At 38.6% G+C, this 23,522-nt stretch overlaps 1 protein-coding gene across 19 annotated transcripts in view; it reads right to left on the reverse strand.

Moving 5' to 3' along the window:
* The window catches only part of APC (APC regulator of WNT signaling pathway), a 152,299-nt gene that overhangs the window by 32,701 nt on the left and 96,076 nt on the right, over nucleotides 1–23,522 (reverse strand). For all 19 annotated transcript variants that reach the window (XM_067031441.1, XM_067031447.1, XM_067031444.1 and 16 more), the window contains one exon: nucleotides 4,693–4,797. In XM_067031441.1, the coding sequence (XP_066887542.1) occupies nucleotides 4,693–4,797 (105 nt within the window). The remainder of the gene's footprint in view (nucleotides 1–4,692; nucleotides 4,798–23,522) is intronic.

The following is a 23,522-nucleotide window of genomic DNA, read 5'->3' on the forward strand; positions in this document are numbered from 1 at the left end:
ACTTAAAAGCTTTCACACAGCAAAGAAAAACAAAAAAACCCATCAACAAAACGAAGACAAACTATGGACTGGGAGAAAATATATGCACAAATGATGCGACTGACAAAGGGTTAATATCCAAAATGTACAAACAGCTCATACAACTTAATCCAAAATGTACAAACAGCTCATACAACTTATTATCAAAAAAACAGACAACCCAATCAAAAGATGGACAGAAGACCTTAACAGACATTCCTCTGAAGAAGACATACAGATGACCAACAAGCACATGAAAAGATGCTCAACATCGCTAATTATTAGAGAAATGCAAATCAAAACCACAATGAGGTATCACCTCACACCGGTCAGAATGGCCATCATTAAAAAGTATGGAAAGAATGTGGAGAAAAGGGAGCCCTCCTACACTGTTAGTGGGAATGTTAATTGTTACGGCCACTGTGAAAAACAGTATGGAGGTTCCTTAAAAAGCTAAAAATAGAGCTACCATATGATCCAGCAATCTCACTCCTGGGCATAAATCCAGAAACGAGGAAAACTCTAATTCAAAAAGATACATGCACCCCAATGTTCACAGCAGCACTATTTACAACAGCCAAGAATGGAAATGACCCAAGTGCCCATCAACAGATGATCAGTTTAAGAAGATACAAGGGAATTTTATTCAGCCACAAAAAAGAATGAAAGACTGCCACCTACAGCAACATGGATGGACCTAGAGAATATCATACTAAGTGAGGCGAGTCAGACAGAGAAAGACAAATATTATATGATATCACTTATATGGGGGAATCTAAAAAATAATACAAATGAATCTATATACAAAACAGAAACAGACTCATAGACACAGAAAACAAACTTATGGTTATCACAGGGGAAGGAGAAAAGGACAGATTAATGGTATGGGATTAACAGATACAAATAATCTGAAAAAAAATTACTGAATCACTTTGCTGTACAGTTAAAACTAACATAATAATGTAAATCAGCTATACTTCAATTTTTAAAAAAGTAATCTTAGACATAATAAACAAACTTATGGTTACCAAAGGGGAAAGGGAGGGAGGGATGAAACAGGAGTATGGGATTAACAGATACACACCTCCATATATATAAATTAGATAAACAACAAGAATTTACTGTATAGCACAGGGAACTATATTCAATATCTTATAATAACCTATAAGGGAAAAGAACTGGAAAAGAATATATGTATAACTGAATCACTTTGCTGTACAACTGGAACTAACAATACTGTAAATCAACCATACTTCAATTTAAAAAAAAGTATTCTTTTTAAAAAAATGTATTTGGTTGTGCCAGTCTTTGTTGCAGCACACGGGCTCCTTAGTTGTGACATGCATGTGGGATCTCGTTCCCTGACCAGAGATTGAACCCAAGTCCCTCACACTGGGAGCATGGAGTCTTAACCACTGCACCACCAGGGAAGTCCCCCCCAAATGTGTTATCTTTTGGAAATACACAGTGAAGTATTTATGCAAGAAATGATGTCTGGGATCTTTTCCAAAAATAAAATGGGAGGGCAAGTAGATAGGGTACATATAGATTACTATATTATTCTGTCTGCCTCTGTATATATTTGATATTTTCCATAATGAAAGGTTTAAAAATACATTACTAGCAGCAGAAAAGGTCCTCCTACCATTTTCTCTCTTTCCCACTCTTTGTTGAAGTTCACTACTACTTACTGGTTATATCACTAGAGATCTGGTTCTAAACATTAAACAGAAAAGCTGAGGATCAATTCATAAATGAATTACACACATAGTTATATACTAAGCAAACAGGGATCTGACCTGTATAATGTACTTTTAGCTTTCTCTTTTCATTTAACTTCCAGGGGAGATTAATCACAGGTCAAGAAACCTTATTTCTAGAAGGGATGTTAGTCATTCCTTCCAACATACATGTATTTATTGTTGTTATCTACTATTTATCAGGGATTGTGGGGATATAAAAATGGATAAAACTGGAAAGTATCTTTGCCCTTCTGGAGCTTACAGTCTACTGGGGAAAACAGAAATAATCACAGAAATAAACATAAAACTGCAAATGTGGTCTGCAAAGGAGAAGAACAAGCTAGGACAGCCTTTAATAATTGGATTTGAACAGTTCAAGCCTCTTGAGAAAGTCATGCTTAAGCTGAGACACACACAGACTGATGTTAACTGAGTGAAGTGGGATGAGAAGAGCACTACATGGAACAGGAGCAGACGGTGCACAGGCTGCAGAGGAGAAAGCTCAGGAAAGGTGAGGTCCTGAAAGGTCAGTGCGGAAGAAGTGCTGAGAGCAAAGTGTGACATAAAGCTAACACGTTGGGAAGGAGCCAGATTATATAGGTCATAATAAAGGGTTATCTTATTCTAAGAAACAAAGGACGCCAACAAAGGATTTTACAAAGAGGGTGATTTACTCATGTAAAGATCATTCCAGCAGAGTGGATGTGAGCAGGAAACCAGGTGAGGCAGAATGAATTTCCACAAAGTGGCAGAGAAAAGGGCACCAGGATAGGAGCTTTGGTAGATCATGCTACTGTGATCCTGAGAGAGTCTAAAAGGTTATTTTCGTTTTTAATTAGTGTCAATGGTTTTTGTCTCTGGAGCAAATAATAAAACAAAGCAAATGAACAAACCCCAAGCGGTTGTCATATGAGTAGATCCTATTAAGACAGGTTAAAGGAATCTTGGCATAACTGAATCACAGTCCCACAGATATATATCACTCATCTACATTAGGATCTGGGAGTAGCTGTAGCATCATTAATATGATCTTGTAACTTTGCTATGATTTTACGGCATACTGAAGTTTTACATTTTTATACGAAACCTACTGTTCCTTTCTCTTATGGTTTCCTACCCACTTCATGATTATAAAAATTCTACCTTCATTTTCTTATCTTTTAGTATTTTTAATAGTTTTCATTTTTGACATCAAATCTAATCTACTTAGAATTAATTTTGATGTAAGAAGTGTGATAAGGATTCGATTTTTTAAATGAATATCCTGCTTATTGGATAGGTGAGGTATTGGATAGGTGAGGTATTAAAGTATATAATAATTGGACTACCACCCAAAGCACTAATAGTGGGTCTAATCCTAAGCAAACAATTTTTTTCTTCTATCAGAAGACAGAACTTTTCTTCTTTCTACATATGTGTAGGAACATATAATGTTCCCAAAGAATTACCTAAACAATACACAAAGAAATAACCCAAATGTGCTATTTAAATATAATTTCCCTAATTTACCATCTATAGAGTTTTCTCCACTACAGTGCTCACCAGTAATATTAAAGTGAAGTATCTTTTTGTTTTAACTCAGTAAAATAAATTTAAGTACTCAAGTATGAGACATTTTAAACTTTAAATTTTAATGAACTAATAGAAGCAGGCTCTTTTAAAATAAATAGTATCACTAAAAGTAACCTACAGGGCTTCCCTGGTGGCGCAGTGGTTGCAAGTTCGCCTGCCGATGCAGGGGACACGGGTTCGTGCTCCGGTCCGGGAAGATCCCACATGCCGCGGAGCGGCTGGGCCCGTGAGCCATGGCCGCTGAGCCTGCGCATCTGGAGCCTGTGCTCCGCAACGGGAGAGGCCACAACAGTGAGAGGCCCGCGTACCACACACACACACAAAAAGTAACCTACAGACACTAAGGGAATATTTTATATCAACAGTAAGAAAATTTCCTTAAAATTAACTTAGTGAAATTGTATTTAAAACAAATGATTCAGGGGCTTCCCTGGTGGCACAGTGGTTGAGGGTCCGCCTGCCGATGCGAGGGATGTGGGTTCGTGCCCCAGTCCGGGAAGATCCCACATGCCGCAGAGCGGCTGGGCCTGTGAGCCATGGCCGCTGAGCCTGCGCGTCCGGAGCCTATGCTCCACAATGGGAGAGGCCACGGCGGTGAGGGGCCCGCGTACAGCAAAAAAAAAAAAAATCATTTACAACATAAAATATTCATTGAAAAAAATGTGGAGAATACAGAACACTCCAAAGAAAAATACTGTCATAGTAGGATGCATTCCAATAAAACTCTAATAGAAGACTGATGGCAACATAACAAGATAATAGTTCTACATTTAAAAAACAACAAAATTGACGTCCATAATTTTGCTAAAGATGACAATAGTAAACATCATTATGCTATGTTTCTACTTTGTATGAGCATTAGAATCATCTTTTTCAGTGATAGAATTTAAATTTCTAGATTTATGTAACCCTGAAGTACAACATAAAACAAGAACTATAACTAAGTTCTTATGACCATTTTTCAAAAACATAAAAATGTCTCTGCAAAGAATGCCACAGAGAAAGAGCAAACCTATTCAAATACAAGCAATAATAACTAGGTCAAATCACATATGACCAAAATGCAGCTTAGTATTTATTTTCCAAAAAAATTCTTCTCATGCTAATCATTTTAGGCTAAAACAGAGACACACAATTTAGAGCTATAAAATATACTTAGAAATTTTGAAAGCATTATTGTTAGATATAATAAAGAAAAATGACATAGCATTTTGGTACCGAATTCTTCTGGAGATATACATTCAAGACTAAGAAAGTAGATAAGATTTACAGATCTTTCTGAGAATCATCTCACTCTGTATTCCTTTTAAAATATTTAAATAGTTAATTGGAAAAAAAATTAATAAAATAATTTATTTACCTGACCACTACCCGAAGTTGCCATGTTGATTTCTGCCACTCCTTGACTTTCATTCTGTCTCTCAGCTTCATGTGAGCTGGCTTCATGCTTGCTCTGAGATGACCTCTGTTAATATGGAGTTAACATCATTACATACAAAAATGGTGTACGGCTTTCTTAGCCCACAGCTTTTCTTCGTTCTTGCTTTAGAGCTTTGAATGCCTCAATTATACAGGTTTACAAAAGCATGGAGCTGCATTTTATACTTCATCAGCTCCAGCAGGGTTGACTGTCGACTATTTCGGTAAAAGGAAAGTGAAGTGTGTCCCTCGAGCATTAGAGCCACACAAGACAAAGGATTTTCTGAGACTCACAGAAACACCATCCTCCACCAGCTGTGCTCACATCACTATCAGGGATATAACCCAACTAGAACAAATAACTGTCTTTTCCGCAAGGTCACATGGCTCTGGCATTTACTAGAGCTGCAAATTTAACAGTTAAACTATTAACCTAAGCTTAAAAACACCTTTTGTATAACTATGTTTATATGCAGAATATATATATACATCTTCTGCTAATAAAAGTCATATGAAACCAACAGATAAATTCTTAACATTCTGATCTGAAAAAACCAAAAACCTTTTCTAATGTAGCCACCATCTGCTATGAAAAATGAAAGTGACAGATTATATCCAGTAAAAGCAGTCATTTCAAGAGAGATTATATCCAGTACAAAGCAGTCACTTTGAAAAAAAAATCACCTCAGAATCAAAGAAATAAAATAACTTTTCCATTATCTTTTATAGAAACAATCAAATGTTCCTGCCCTAGGAAAATGATAACGCAAAAATAAAAATTACACTTTAAAAATTTGACATAACAGTGGAAAACTGTATTGCAAAATGGCTTTCACTAGAATTTCTTTAAACATAAAGCTTTCCTAGACCATTTAAGATGTGACTTAATAATTTACCAATATTTCCATCAATAAACTAGTATAAGTTATATATAGGCAAAAGAGAGGTAGTCTCAATAATTCAGAAACAGAAGAAAAAATAGCACCATGGGAAAATTACACTACTAAATTCAACAAAATCAACAAAAGTAGAGAAAACAAAATCAACCTAGAGACAAAATGAATCAAAAACCACTAAATCCACCAAGATTTGACACTGGGCTTCCCTGGTGGTGCAGTGGTTGAGGGTCCGCCTGCCGATGCAGGGGACACGGGTTTGTGCCCCGGTCTGGGAAGATCCCACATGCCGCGGAGCGGCTGGGCCCGTGAGCCGTGGCCACTGAGCCTGCGCGTCCGGAGCCTGTGCTCCGTAATGGGAGAGGCCACAGCAGTGAGAGGCCCATGTACCACAAAAAAAAAAAAAAAAAAAGATTTGACACTAACATAATTGAAGACGTCAATATTAAGAGTACTGAGTATCTGCCATGTTGGTTTCTTTCACTAGGTGCTGGGGAATACAGTGTTGGCAAAACCAGACACTGCTCAAAGCACTCTTCAAGCTTCAGTCTAGTCAGGGATACTATCAAATAATGAGAGAAACGACAATAGAGTTAAAACTCTGACAAGTACTCTGAAGAAGGGTACAGGGCGCTGTAAGGATATACACCAGAGGGACGCCATATGTTGTGGGGACTTGGGGGGAAGAGCTCCCTTAGGAAGCATTGTCTGAACTGAAATCTATATACAAACAGGAGTTCTAGGAAATGGGATGGGGATAGAAGGTGAAGGTTTTAGGTACACAGAAGACCATGTGCAAAGAACCTGGGCTGGGAGGAAACATGGCTTGCTCTAGAACATCAAAGAACTACAGTGTGAAGAGTAGAACAGAAAGATGGTAAAAACAAAAACAAAACCAAAAAACTTACTGATTTTACTGAATTTAGTGTGATTCTCAGATGGCACTCTTTTTTTTTTTTTTTGCGGTATGCGGGCCTCTCACTGTCGTGGCCTCTCCCATTGCGGAGCACTGGCTCCGGATGTGCAGGCTCAGTGGCCATGGTTCACGGGCCCAGCCTCTCCGCGGCATGTGGGATCTTCCTGGACTGGGGCACGAACCCATGTCCCCTGCATTGGCAGGCGGATTCTCAACCACTGTGCCACCAGGGAAGCCCTCAGATGGCACTCTTGCCCTCACATAACTAATACCAGTAATACTCATGGGAAAAGGTGCATGTACTTTGATTTTTTTAAAGTCAAATTTAAAATGGTCTAAGTAGGTAGGAAAGAGAAGAGACCAGTTTGGAGACTATGTATTAAAAGAAGTATTAGATAACGGTACTTTTCACCTAGGGAAGCAGTGATGGAGATAAAAGCAGTGGAGACAGGTAAATCTGAAGGACTGCATGACAGATTGGATATGGCGAGTGGAGGAAGAGGTCTGGTGTCAAGAGTTACTCCTGTGTTCCTTAGCTTGCATGACTGAATAATGATGGTACCATTCACAGAGATAGGTAATACTAAAGGAGAATGAAGGTATTTTGGAGGATGCAGGGCTCATAAGGAGGACTTAGGAGGAGAAGATCATTAATTATGCTCTGGATATGTTGGATTTAAAGTGCCTTTAACATAACTAAGTAGAGATGCAGAGTAGGTACACAGATTTACGAGTCTGGAGCTCAGGGATAGAAAAATGAATTTGAGAGCCAAAAGCATACAGCTGGTAAGTGAATCCCTAAGCATAAATAAGATGGTCTCAGGGAGGGAGAGAAAATAAAGAGAAAAGAGAAATATGTCTTAAGGAATGCATACGAACCAAAAAAGGTGCCAAGAGTGTAGTATTTCCAGCAACAGTGTTCAGTAATGTGGAAAATATCAAGATGAAGACTGAAAATGTCAATTTAATTAGCAATATGGAAGTCATCAATGATCCATTTCAGTGAAACTATGAGAGTAGAGACTAGACTGGTGTGTGTGAATGGTGGGGAGGAAATACAGACTTGGAGTCTACAAGCACCTTTGGAGTGAAGATTAGGAAAAGACAATGAGGACAGGAAGGGGATAGATGAAGAACAGCTGTAGGGAGAGGTGGAATTGAGGAAGGTTCACTTTCTATTTTTAAAGATAAGACTTGAGCATGTTTAAATTCCAATGAAAAGATGCTACAGAAGAGAAAGAAGATAAATATGTGAGAGAAACGAGGTAAGAGTACAAAGTTCCTGAGAAGGCAGGAGCTGAAAATCCAAAGCACAGGAACGAAGGCAGAATGCTTCCTGGTAGGAATGAGAGGGAGCTCTGACGATAGCTACTGTTTTCTCTGTGAAGGAGGAGATGAAATTATTAGAAGGACAAAGATTAGTAGACATCAGAAATAGTCATTTCCAGTAGAGAGAGAATGGGAGATCCAGAGAAACACAGTAGGCCTGCAGGACTGCCAGGCCCAACTGATGATGGTGACAATGATGAAAATAATGAAGTTAAAAAAAAAAATCTAATGTTTGTTAAGCACTAATCACTTGGCATCTATTGATTTATTTAATCCTTACATCAACTCTACAAAGCACATACTATTATTATCCCCATTTTACAGATGAAGAAACTGAGGAGGCACAGATGATAAGTATCTGGCTTTAGGTCACATACCTGGTAAATGGCAGAACCAGAGCTGGGATCACAACCCAAGCAGTCTGACTCTAAAGCACAAAGTAATATTTAACACTTACTATCTTTATTTTCTTTACTTATTTACTTCCCTTTATTCTTTCACTGATCCTAGGCTACAGGCCTGTCTGTGTTCTTTGATCACTGTCTAAAACTACTGCTAACACTGAGAACAAAGAGATTGTTTTTGATTCCTTTAAAAGAATAATCCTATCTAGTTTCCTTATTCCCATAGTTGCTGAACACCTTCCCCAGTTTTCTATCCTAGGACTAAAATAATTAAAAAAACAAAACAGGGCTTCCCTGGTGGCCCAGTGGTTGAGAGTCTACCTGCCGATGCAGGGGACACAGGTTCGTGCCCCAGTGCAGGGGACACGGGTTCGTGCCCCAGTCTGGGAAGATCCCACATGCCGCGGAGCGGCTGGGCCCGTGAGCCGTGGCCACTGAGCCTGGGAGTCCGGAGCCTGTGCTCCGCAGAGGGAGAGGCCACAACAGTGAGAGGCTCGCGTAAAAAAAAAAAAAAAAAAAAAAAAAAAAAACAATTTGTTGATGTATTTACATATCTCAAAATTGGTCCACTTTAAGTGTACAGCTCAATGATTTTTAATAAACTTACCAAGCATCACAATACTCCAGTTTTAGAACATTTTCATCACTCTAAAAAGATCCCTTGTGCTCTAAAAGAACCCTTTATAGTTAATCCCAATTCCCACCCAAAGCCTCAGGTAACTATGAATCTACTTTGGCTTTATGAATTTGTCTTTTCTGTACATTTATTATAAGTGGAATATGTGGACTTATGTGTCTAGCTACTTTTATTTAGTATAATTTTTTTGTTGTTTTTTTTTGCGGTACGCGGGCCTCTCACTGTTGTGGCCTCTCCCGTTGCGGAGCACAGGCTCCAGATGCGCAGGCTCAGCGGCCATGGCTCACGGGCCCAGCCGCTCCGCGGCATGTGGGATCTTCCCGGACCAGGGCACGAACCTGCGTCCCCTGCATTGGCAGGTGGACTCTCAACCACTGCGCCACCAGGGAAGCCCTATTTACTATAACGTTCTTGAGGTTCATCTCTGTTAGAGTATGTGTCATCAGTTTGCTCCTTTTTACTGCCAAACAGTATTCCATTGTAAGGGTATACCACATTTTGTTTATTAATTCACCAACTGATACACATTTGCATTTTTCTACTTTGGGGCTATTGTGAATAATACTGCCACGAACATTCAAGTGAAAGTCTCTGTGTGGACATGTTTCCATTTCTCTTAATACCTAGAAGTAGAATTGCTGTGTCATAAGATAATTGTATGTTTAATACTTTAGGTGACTGCCACACCTTTCAAGTGGCCAGACCACTTTAGATTTCTATCAGCAATGTATGATGGCTTCTATTTATCCATAACTCTGCCAATGCTTACAGTTTTCTTCATGATTACAGCCACCCTAATGGGTGTGAAGTGGTATCTCACTGTGGTTTTAACTTGCATTTCCCTAGTGACTAATGATGTTGAACACATTTTCATGTATTAGCCATTCCTATATATTTTTCTGGTGAAATGTGTATTCAAATCTTTGGTTCATTTGTAAGTGGGGTTGTCTCCTTATTAATGGGTTATAACAGTACTCTGCATGGGATTTTAATAAATATTTCTCACTGGCTATTTTCTAGAGATTTTTAAACCGTGCCATAATTTCCCTCACAGTTCGCACCCTTCTGAGCGCCCGCCCCGCCCCCAAATGTATGTGTTTGCCAGTAAACAACCTGTCTGAAATGCTACATAAGAAAATGGCAGCACTGGTTGCCTCACATATCCTTTTGGAACTTTTGAGATTTGAATCATGTGTAATAATTACATCATCTGAATTATGTTCCACATCTAGACCCTAAACCAGAGCTGTCAGCAGATAGGGCAAAGACAGTGTTATAACATGCTTCATGGTAGAGAAATTATTTAGCAGACATCTTTTCTTTTCTTGTCTACACTGTATGCAACCTAATTTATGAGTATCTGACTCCCAGTTTTCTTTATTTTCAAGCTTCTCTCTCTGATCTATATTAGAAGAATGATAATAATGGAATAAAGAAACATCAAACAGCAAAATTAGAGTTTTCTTTCTTGAATAAGACATAGCACCTTCTTTTAGTTTTCATTCACTAAGTAAATGTAAACATTTTAGACTATGAATGATATGACCATTATTATAACAAAAAGAAACAAGAATTAGATTAGGTCACAGTGGTAGACAGCCCCAAATCCAATGATCTAAATAAAATTTTGAACAAACACAAAAACCTGTGACAAACAAGCCCCCAACCTGCAAAAACCTTATAATTGTGCTGGAAAATGAGAATTGCTATTAACAAATGACAACTTTTTAAGGAATTTTCAGAGGCCAGAAAGTTGGTAAAATTTGGAAATATACAGACAGGGAATATGTTACACCAAGCAAATGATGACAGAAAGAAGGCCAGTGCAGTAATACTAATAGCAAACAAAATAAAATTCAAGGTGAAGAGCATTAAATGGAATAAGGAGGGCTACTTCATACACATAAAGGAGTCAATCAAATTAAAAAATGTGAATATTGATATAGAAATAGAAAAAAACTCTGCTGATGCAGCCAAATAGCAATAATCAGAATATAAGAAAGATGGGAGCAATAAAAACTAACTATAACTAAATAAGCTAGAAAGCAGCAAAAACTCAAAGCATAAAATATCAAAAAAGAAAATACAGGGCTTCTCAGGTGGCACAGTGGTTAAGAATCCGCCTGTCAACACAGGGGACAGGGGTTCCAGTCCTGATCTGGGAAGATCCCACATGCTGCAGAACTAGGCCCACATGCCACAACTTCTGAGCGTGCACTCTAGAGCTTGTGAGCCACAACTACTGAAGCCTGTGCACCTAGACCCCGTGCTCCACAACAAGAGAAGCCACTGCAATGAGAAGCTGATGCACCACAACAAAGACTAGCCGCTGCTTGCCCCAGCTAGAGAAAGCCCGCATGCAGCAACAAAGACCCAATGCAGCCAAAAATGAATAAATAAATAAATTTAAAAAAATAAACACTGTGCTGCTCAATAAAAAACAAAAGCTGCCTCTTTAAAAGCAATTAAAAAAATAGAGTGTAGTTAAGTTCAATCAAGGAAAAAAAAAAAACACAGTTGCACAAGCCTCTTAGATAGCCTAATCCACCAGAGGGCAGACAGCAGAAGCAAGAAGAACTACAATTCTACAGCTTGTGGAACAAAACTCACATCCACAGAAAGATAGACAAGATGAAAAGGCAGAGGGCTATGTACCAGATGAATGAACAAGATAAAACACCAGAAAAAGAACTAAATGAAGTGGAGATAGGCAATCTTCCAGAAAAAGAATTCAATATGATGGTAGTGAAGATGATCCAGGACCTCGGAAAAAGAATGGAGACAAAAATCGAGAAGATGCCAGAAGTGTTTAACAAAGATCCAGAAGAATTAAAAAACAAACAAACAGAGATGAACAATACAATAACTGAAATGAAAACTACACTAGAAGGCATCAATAGCAGAATAACTGAGGCAGAAGAACGGATAAGTGACCTGGAAAACAGAATGGGGGAATTCACTGCTGCGGAACAGAATAAAGAAAAAAGAATGAAACGAAATGAAGACAGCCTAAGAGACCTCTGGGACAACAATAAACACAACAACATTCGCATTATAGGGGTCCCAGAAGAAGAGAGAAAGGACCTGAAAAAATGTTTGAAGAGATTATACTAGAAAATTTCCCTAACATGGGAAAGGAAACAGCCACCCAAGTCCAGGAAGTGCAGAGTCCCATACAGGATAAACCCAAGGAGAAACACGCCAAGACACATAGTAATCAAACTGACAAAAAATAAAGACAAAGAAAAATTATTGAAAGCAGCAAGAGAAAAACAACAAATAACATACAAGGGAACTCCCATAAGGTTAACAGCTGATTTCTCAGGAGAAATTCTACAAGCCAGAAGGGAGTGGCAGGACATATTTAAAGTGATGAAGGAGAAAAACCTACAACCAAGATTACTCTACCCAGCAAGGATCTCATTCAGATTTGATGGAGAAATTAAAACCTTCACAGACAAGCAAAACCTGAGAGAGTTCAGCACCCCCAAACCAGCTTTACAACAAATGCTAAAGGAACTTCTCGAGGCAAGAAACACAAGAGAAGGAAAAGACCTACAAGAACAAACTCAAAACAATTAAGTAAATGGTCATAGGAACATACATATAGATAATTACCTTAAACGTGAATGGATTAAATGCTCCAACCAAAAGACAGGCTCGCTGAATGGAGACAAAAACGAGACCCATATATATGCTGCCTACAAGAGACCCACTTCAGACCTAGGACACATACAGACTGAAAGTGAGGGGATGGAAAAAGATATTCCATGCAATAGAAATCAAAAGAAAGCTGGAGTAGCTATACTCATATCAGATAAAATAGACTTTAAAATAAAGAATGTTATGAGGGTTGCGGAAGATGGCAGAAGAGTAAGACACGGAGATCACCTTCCTCCCCACAGATACATCAGAAATGCATCTACACATGGAACAACTCCTAAAGGACATCCACTGAACGCGGGCAGAACACCTCAGACCTCCCAAAAGGCAAGAAACCTACTCCTCCGGGTAAGGCAAAAGAAAAAAGAATAAACAGAGACAAAAGTATAGGGACGAGACCTGCACCAGTGGGAGGGAGCTGTGAAGGAGGAAAGGTTTCCATACACTAGAAGTCCCTTCGTGGGCGGAGACTGTGGGTGGCGGAGGCGGGGAAGCATCGGAGCCGCAGAGAAGAGCGCAGCAACAGGGGTGCAGAGGGCAAAGCGGAGAGATTTCTGCAAAGAGGATCAGTGCTGACCAACACTCACCAGCCCGAGAGGCTTGCCTGCTCACCTGCAAGGGTGGGCGGGGGCTGGGAGCTGAGGCTCGGGCTTCGGTCGGAAGCCAGGAGAGGACTGGGGTAGGCTGTGTGAACACAGCCTGAAGGGGTTAGTGCAGCACTGCTAGTCGGGAGGGAGTCCGGGTAAAAGTCTGGAACTGCCGAAGAGACAAGAGACTTTTTCTTCCCTCTTTGTTTCTTGGTGCTCAAGGAGAGGGGATTAAGAGCACTGCTTAAAGGAGCTCCAGAGATGGGTGCAAGCCACGGCTATCAGCGTGGACCCCAGAGACCGGCATGAGACACTAAGGCCACTCCTGCTGCCACCGAGAAGCCTGTGTACGTCCACAGGTCACTATCCACACCTCCCCTCCTGGGAGTCTGTGCAGCCTGCCACTGCCAGGGTCCCGTGATCCAGGGACAACTTCCCTGGAGAACAAACGGTGTGCCCCAGGCTGGTGCAATATCATGCCAGCCTCTGCCACCACAGGCTCGCCCCGCATCCATCCGTAACCCTCTCTCTCTCAGGCCTGAGGGAGCCAGAGCCGCCTAATCAGCTGCTCCTTTAACCCTGTCCTGTCTGAGCGAAGAACAGATGCCCTCAGGTGACCTACACTCAGAGGTGGGGCCAAATCCAAACCTGAACCCCCGGAGCTGTGCGAACAAAGAAGAGAAAGGGAAATCTCTCCCAGGAGCCTCAGGAGCAGTGGATTAAATCTCCACAATCAACTTGATGTACCCTGCATCTGTGGAAAACCTGAATAGACAACGAATCATCCCAAATTGAGGAGGTGGACTTTGAGAGCAAGATATATTTTTTTCCCCTTTTCCTCTTTCTGGGAGTGTGTATGTATATGCTTCAGTGTGATAATTTGTCTGTATAGCTTTGCTTTCACCATTTCTCCTAGTGTTCTGTCTGTGCAGTTTTGTTTGTTTGCTTTTTTATTAACAAAAATTTTTCTTAATAATTATTTTTTATTATAACTATATTTTATTTTATCATACTTTATTTTATTTTATCCCCTTTCTTTCTACCTTTTCTCCCTTTTATTCTGAGCTGTGTGGATGAAAGGCTCTTCGTGCTCCAGCCAGGAGTCAGTGCTGTGCCACTGACGAGGGAGAGCCAACTTCAGGACACTGGTCCACAAGAGACCTCCCAGCTCCAGGTAATATCAAACATCAAAAATCTCCCAGACATCTCAATCTCAACACCAATACCGAGCTTCACTCAACGACCAGAAAGCTACAGTGCCGGACACCCTATGCCAAACAACTAGCAAGACAGGAACACAACCCCACCCATTAGCAAAGAGGATGCCTAAAATCATAATAAGGCCACAGACACCCCAAAACACACCAACAGACGTGGACATACCCACCAGAACACAGGCACTACTCCTCTCCACCAGGAAGCCTACACAATCCACTGAACCAACTATAGCCACTGGGGACAGACACCAAAAACAACAGGAACTACAAACCTGCAACCTGCAAAAAGGAGAACCCAAACACAAAGATAAGCAAAATAAGAAGACAGAAAAACACACAGCACATGAAGGAGCAAGATAAAAACCCACCAGACCTAACAAATGAAGAAGAAATAGGCAGTCTACCTGAAAAAGAATTCAGAATAATGATACTAAAGATGATCCAAAATCTTGGAAATAGAATAGAGAAAATGCAAGAAACATTTAACAAGGACCTAGAAGAACTAAAGAGGAAACAAGCAACGATGAACAACACAATAAATGAAATTAAAAATACTCTAGAAGGGATCAACAGCAGAATAACTGAGGCAGAAGAAGAGATAAGTGATCTGGAGATAAAACAGTGGAAATAACTACTGCAAGCAGAATAAAGAAAAAAGAATGAAAAGAACTGAGGACAGCCTCAGAGAACTCTGGGACAACATTAAACACACCAACATTCGAATTATAGAGGTCCCAGAAGAAGAAGAGAAAAAGAGAGGGACTGAGAAAATATTTGAAGAGATTATAGTTGAAAACTTCCCTAATATAGGAAAGGAAATAGTTAATCAAGTCCAGGAAGCACAGAGAGTCACATACAGGATAAACCCAAGGAGAAACACGCCAAGACACATAATAATCAAACTGTCAAAAATTAAATACAAAGAAAACATATTAAAAGCAGCAAGGGAAAAACAACAAATAACACACAAGGGAATCCCCATAAGGTTAACAGCTGATCTTGCAGCAGAAACTCTGCAAGCCAGAAGGGAGTGGCAGGACATATCTGAAGTGATGAAGGAGAAAAACCTACAACCAAGATTACTCTACCCAGCAAGGATCTCATTCAGATTTGACAGAGAAATTAAAACCTTTACAGACAAGCAAAAGCTGAGAGAGTTCAGCACCACCAAACCAGCTTTACAACAAATGCTAAAGGAACTTCTATAGGGGAGAAACACAAGAGAAGGAAAAGACCTACAATAAGAAACAGAAAACAATTAAGAAAATGGGAACAGGAACATACATATCAATAATTACCTTAAATGTAAATGGATTAAATGCTCCCACCAAAAGACACAGACTGGCTGAGTGGATACAAAAACAAGACCCATATATATGCTGTCTACAAGGGACCCACTTCAGACCTAGGGACACATACAGACTGAAAGTGAGGGGATGGAAAAAGATATTCCATGCAAATGGAAATCAAAAGAAAGCTGGAGTAGCAATTCTCATATCTGACAAAATAGACTTTAAAATAAAGACTATTACAAGAGACAAAGAAGAACACTACATAATGATCAAGGGATCAATCCAAGAAGAAGATATAACAAATGTAAATATTCATGCATCCAACATAGGAGCACCTCAATACATAAGGCAAATACTAACAGCCATAAAAGGGGAAATCGACCATAACACATTCATATAGGGGACTTTAACACCCCACTTTCACCAATGGACAGATCATCCAAAATGAAAATAAATAAGGAAACACAAGCATTAAATGATACATTAAACAAGATGGACTTAATTGATATCTATAGGAATTCCATCCAAAAACAACAGAATACACATTTTTCTCAAGTGCTCATGGAACATTATCCAGGGTAGATCATATCTTGGGTCACAAATCAAGCCTTGGAAAATTTAAGAAAACTGAAACTGTATCAAGTATCTTTGCTGACCACAATGCTATGACACTAGATATCAATTACAGGAAAAGCTCTGTAGAAAATACAAACACATGGAGGCTAAACAATACAATACTTAATAACAAAATGATCACTGAAGAAATCAAAGAGGAAATGAAAAAACACATAGAAACAAATGACAATGAAAACTCGATGACCCATAACCTATGGGATGCAGCAAAAGCAGTTCTAAGAGGGAAGTTTATAGCAATACAATCCTACCTTAAGAAACAGGAAACATCTTGAATCAACAACCAAACCTTGCATCTAAAGCAATTAGAGAAAGACGAATAAAAAGACCCCAAAGTTAGCAGAAGGAAAGAAATCATAAAGGTCAGATCAGAAATAAATGAAAAAGAAATGAAATGATAGCAAAGATCAAGAAAACTAAAAGTTGGTTATTTGAGAAGATAAACAAAATTGATAAACCATTAGCCAGACTCAATAAGAAAAAGAGGGAGAAGACTCAAATCAATAGAATTAGAAATGAAAAAGGAGAAGTAACAATGGACACTGCAGAAATACAAAAGATCATGAGAGATTACTACAAGCAACTCTAGGCCAATAAAATGGACAACCTGGAAGAAATGGACAAATTCTTAGAAATGCACAACCTGCCAAGACTGATTCAGGAAGAAATAGAAACTATGAACAGACCAATCACAAGCACTGAAATTGAAACGGTGATTAAAAATCTTCCAACAACAAAAGCCCAGGACCCGATGGCTTCACAGGCAAATTCTATCAAACATTTAGAGAAGAGCTAACACAAATCCTTCTCAAACTCTTCCAAAATATAGCAGAGGGAGGAACACTCCCAAACTCACTCTACGAGGCCAACATCACCCTGAAACCAAAACCAGACAAAGATATCACAAAGAAAGAAAACTACAGGCCAATATTACTGCTGAACATAGATGCAAAAATCCTCAACAAAATACTAGCAAACAGAATCCAACTGCACATTAAAAGGATCATACACCATGATCAAATGGGATTTATTACAGGAATGCAACATTTCTTCAATATACGCAACTCAATCGACATGCTACAGCATACTAACAAATTGAAGGAGAAAAACCATATGATCATCTCAATAGATGCAGAGAAAGCTTTCGACAAAATTCAACACTCATTTATGATAAAAACCTGCAGAAAGCAGGCATAGAGGGAACTTTCCTCAACATAATAAAGGCCATATATGACAAACCCACAGTCAACATCATCCTCAATGGTGAAAAATTGAAACCATTTCCACTAAGATCAGGAACAAGACAAGGTTGCCCACTCCCACCACTCTTTTCAACATAGCTTTGGAAGTTTTAGCCACAGCAGTTAGAGAAGAAAAGGAAATAAAAGGAATCCAAATCAGAAAAGAAGTAAAGCTGTCACTGTTTGCAGATGACATGATACTATAAAGAATCCTAAAGATGGTACCAGAAAACTACTACAGCTAATCAATGAATCTCGTAAAGTAGCAGGATACAAAATTAACGCACAGAAATCTCTTGCGTTCCTATACACTAATGATGAAAAATCTGAAAGTGAAATGAAGGAAACACTCCCATTTACCACTGCAACAAAAAGAAGAAAATACCTAGGAATAAACCTACCTGGGGAGACAAAAGACCCGTATGCAGAAAAGTATAAGACACTGATGAAAGAAATTAAAGATGATACCAACAGATGGTGAGATATACCATGTTCTTGGATTAGAAGAATCAACGTTGTGAAAATGACTCTACTACCCAAAGCAATCTACAGATTCAATGCAATCCCTATCAAACTACCACTGGCATTTTTCACAGAACTAGAACAAAATATTTGACAATTTGTATGGAAACACAAAAGACCCCGAATAGCCAAAGCAATCTTGAAATAGAAAACCGGAGCTGGAGGAATCAGGCTCCCTGACTTCAGACTATACTACAAAGCCACAGTAATCACGACAATATGGTACTGGCACAAAAACAGAAATATAGATCAATGGAACAGGATAGAAAGCCCAGAGATAAACCCACGCACATATGGTCACCTTATCTTTGATAAAGGAGGGAAGGATATACAGTGGAGAAAAGACAGCCTCTTCAATAAGTGGTGCTGGGAAAACTGGACAGCTACATGTAAAAGTATGAAATTAGAACAATCCCTAACACCACACACAAAAATAAACTCAAAATGGGTTAAAGACCTAAATGTAAGGCCAGACACTATCAAACTCTTAGAGGAAAACATAGGCAGAACACTATACGACATAAATCACAGCAAGATCCTTTTTGACCCATCTCCTAGAGAAATGGAAATAAAAACACAAATAAACAAATGGGACCTAATGAAACTTAAAAGCTTTTGCACAGCAAAGGATACCATAAACAAGACCAAAAGACAACCCTCAGAATGGGAGAAAATATTTGCAAATGAAGCAACTGACAAAGGATTAATTTCCAAAATTTATAAGCAACTCATGCAGCTCAATAACAAAAAAACAAACAACTCAATCCAAAAATGGGCAGAAGAACTAAATAGACATTTCTCCAAAGAAGATATACAGATTGCTAACAAACACATGAAAGAATGCTCAACCTCATTAATCGTTAGAGAAATGCAAATCAAAACTACAATGAGATATCATCTCACACCGGTCAGATTGGCCATCATCAAAAACTCTAGAAACAATAAATGCTGGAGAGGGTGTGGAGAAAAGGGAACCCTCTTGCACTGCTGGTGGGAATGTAAATTGATACAGCCACTATGGAGAACAGTATGGAGGTTCCTTAAAAAACTACAAATAGAACTACCATACGACCCCGCAATCCCACTACTGGGAATATACCCTGAGAAAACTATAATTCAGAAAGACTCATGTACCAAAATGTTCATTGCAGCTCTATTTACAATAGCCAGGACATGGAAGCAACCTAAGTGTCCATCAACAGATGAATGGATAAAGAAGATGTGGCACATATATACAATGGAATATTATTCAGCCATAAAAAGAAATGAAACTGAGTTATTTATAATGAGGTGGATGGACCTGGAGTCTGTCATACAGAGTGAAGTAAGTCAGAAGGAGAAAAACAAATACCGTATGCTAACACATATATATGGACTCTAAGGGAAAAAAATGTCATGAAGAGGTTAGTGGTAGGACGGGAATAAAACACAGACACACTCGAGCATGGACTTGAGGATATGGGGAGGGGGAGGGGTGGGCTGTGACGAAGTGGGGGAGTGGCAGGGACATATATACACTATCAAATGTAAATTAGATAGCTGGTGGGAAGCTGCTGCATAGCACAGGGAGATCACCTCTGTGCTGTGTGACCGCCTGGGGGGGTGGGATAGGGAGGGTGGGAGAGAGGGTGATGCAAGAGGGAGGAGATGTGGGAGCATGTGTGTATGTATAACTGATTTAGTTTGTTGTAGAGGGAAAACTAACACACTATTGTAAAACAATTATACTCCAATAAAGATGTTAAAAAATAAAAAAAATAAAAAAAAAAAAATCTAGAAACAATAAATGCTGCAGAGGGTGTGGAGAAGGGAACACTCTTGCACTGCTGGTGGGAATGTGAATTGGTACATCCACTATGAGAACAGTATGGAGGTTCCTTAAAAAACTACAAATAGAACTACCATATGACCCAGCAATCCCACTAGTGGGTATATACCCTGAGAAAACCATAATTCAAAAAGAGTCATGTACCAAAATGTTCACTGCAGCACTATTTACAATAGCCAGGAGATGGAAGTAACCTAAGTGTCCATCAACAGATGAATGGATAAAGAAGATGTGGCACATATATACAATGGAATAATACTCAGCCATACAAAGAAATGAAACTGAGTTATTTGTAGTGAGGTGGATGGACCTCCAGTCTGCCATACAGAGTGAAGTAAGTCAGAAAGATAATGACAAATACCATATGCTAACACATATATATGGAATCTAAGAAGAAAAACAAAATGTCATAAAGAACCTAGGGGAAAGACGGGAATAAAGACACAGACCTACTAGAGAATGGATTTGAGGATATGGGGAGGGGGAAGGGTAAGCTGTGACAAAGTGAGAGAGTGGCATGGACATATATACACTACCAAATGTAAAATAGATAGCTAGTGGGAAGCAGCCGCATAGCACAGGGAGATCAGCTCGGTGCTTTGTGACCACCTAGAGGGGTAGGATAGGGAGGGTGGGAGGGAGGGAGACGCAAGAGGGAAGAGATATGGGAACATATGCATATGTATAACTGATTCACTTTGTTATAAAGCAGACACTAACACACCATTGTAAAGCAATTATACTCCAGTAAAGATGTTAAAAAATAAATAAATAAGCGTTTATGAACCTGATAAAGAGCATGCAATGTTAATTTTGGGAGATGCAGACTGATATATGTTTCAATAAATAGATTTTAATTTTCCAAGAAAAAAAAATAAAGACTGTTACAAGAGACATGGAATGACACTACATACTGATCAAGAGATCAATCCAAGAAGAAGATATAACAATTATAAATATATATGCACCTAACATAAGAGCACCTCAATACATAAGGCAACTGCTAATAGCTCTAAAAGAGTAGATCGACAGTAACACAATAATAGTGGGGGACTTTTAACACCTCACCTGCAATGACGGACAGATCATCCAAACAGAAAATTAATAAGGAAACACGAGCTTTAACTGACACAATAGACCAGATAGATTTAATTGATATTTATAGGACATTCCATCCAAAAACAACAGAATACACTTTCTTCCCAAGTGCGCACAAAACGTTCTCCAGGATAGATCACATCGTGGGTCACAAATCAAGCCTCAGTAAATTTAAGAATATTAAAACCATATCAAGAATCTTTTCTGACCACAATGCTATGAGATTAGATATCAATTACAGGGAAAAAAATGTAAAAAACACAAACACATGGAGGCTAAACAATACGTTACTAAATAACCAAGAGATCACTGAAGAAATTAAAGAGGAAATCAAAAAATATCTAGAGACAAATGACAATGAAAACACCATGATCCAAAACCTATGGGATGCAGCAAAAGCAGTTCTAAGAGGGAAGCTTATAGCAATACAAGCCTATCTCAAATAAACAATCTAACCTTACACCTAAAGGTAATAGAGAAAGAAGAACAAACAAAACCCGAAGTTAGCAGAAGGAAAGAAATCATAAAGATCAGAGCAGAAATAAATGAAATAGAAACAAAGAAAACAATAGCAAAGATCAATTAAACTAAAAGCTGGTTCTTTGAGAAGATAAACAAAACTGACAAACCATTAGACAGACTCATCAAGAAAAAGAGGGAGAGGACTCAAATCAATAAAATTTGAAATGAAAAAGAAGTTACAACAGACACCGTAGAAATACAAAGCATCGTAAGAGACTACTGAAGGCAACTCTATGCAAAAAAAATGGACAACCTGGAAGAAATGGACGAATTCTTAGAAAGGTATAACCTTCCAAGACTGAACCAGGAAGAAGTAGAAAATATAAACAGACCAATCACAAGTAATGAAATTGAAACTGTGACTAAAAATCTTCCAACAAACAAAAGTCCAAGACCAGATGGCTTCAGGTGAATTCTATCAAACATTTAGAGAAGAGCTAACACCCATCCTTCTCAAACTCTTCCAAAATATTGCAGAGGAAGGAACACTCCAAAACTCAATCTATGAGGCCACCATCACCCTGATACCAAAACCAAACAAAGACTACAAAAAAGAAAATTACAGGCCAATATCACTGATGAATATAGATGCAAAAATCCTCAACAAAATACTAGCAAACAGAATCCAAGAACACATTAAAAGGATCATACACCATGATCAAGTGGGATTTACCCCAGGGATGCAAGGATTCTTCAATATATGCAAATCAATCAATGTGATACACCATGTTAACAAACTGAAGCATAAAAACCATATGATCATCTCAATAGATACAGAAAAAGCTTTTGACAAAATTCAACATCCATTTATGATAAAAACTCTCCAGAAAGTGGGCATAGAGGGAAACTACCTCAACATAATAAAGGCCATATATGACAAACCCACAGCCAATATTGTCCTCAATGGTGAAAAACTGAAACCATTTCCACTAAGATCAGGAATGAGACAAGGTTGCCCAGTCTCACCACTCTCATTTAACATGGTTTTGGAAGTCTTACCCACACCAATCAGAGAAGAAAAATAAAAGGAATACAAATTGGAAAAGAAGAAGTAAAGCTGTCACTCTTTGCAGATGACATGATACTATACATAGAGAATCTTAAAGATGCTACCAGAAAACTACTACAGCTAATCAATGAATTTGGTAAAGTTGCAGGATACAAAATTAATGCACAGAAATCTCTTGCATTCCTATACACTAATGATGAAAAATCTGAAAGAGAAATGAAGGAAACACTCCCATTTACCACTGCAACAAAAAGAAGAAAATACCTAGGAATAAACCTACCTGGGGAGACAAAAGACCCGTATGCAGAAAAGTATAAGACACTGATGAAAGAAATTAAAGATGATACCAACAGATGGTGAGATATACCATGTTCTTGGATTAGAAGAATCAATATTGTGAGAATGACTATACTACCCAAAGCAATCTACAGATTCAATGCAATCCCTATCAAATTACCGATGGCATTTTTTACAAAACTAGAACAAAAAAAATGTTAAAATTTTTATGAAGACGAAAAAGATCCCGAATAGTCAAAGTAGTCTTGTGGGAAAAAAATGGAGTTGGAGGAATCAGACTCCCTGACGTCAGACTATACTACAAAGCTACAGTAATCAAGACAATATGGTACTGGCACAAAAATAGAAATATAGATCAATGGAACAAGATAGAAAGCCCAAAGATAAACCCATGCACCTATGGTCAATTAATATATGACAAAGGAGGAAAGGATATACAATGGAGAAAAGACAGTCTCTTTAATAAGTGGTGCTGGGAAAACTGGACAGCTACATGTAAAAGAATAAAATTAGAACACTCCCTAACACCATATACACAAAAATAAACTCAAAATGGATTAGAGACCTAAATGTAAGACTGGATACTATAAAACTCTTAGAGGAAAACATAGGAAGAACAAACTTTGACATAAATCACAGCAAGATCTTTTTTGATCCACCTCCTAGAGAAACGGAAATAA

The sequence above is a fragment of the Kogia breviceps genome, chromosome 4 (assembly GCF_026419965.1).
Source record: "Kogia breviceps isolate mKogBre1 chromosome 4, mKogBre1 haplotype 1, whole genome shotgun sequence".
Taxonomy (NCBI): domain Eukaryota; kingdom Metazoa; phylum Chordata; class Mammalia; order Artiodactyla; family Physeteridae; genus Kogia; species Kogia breviceps.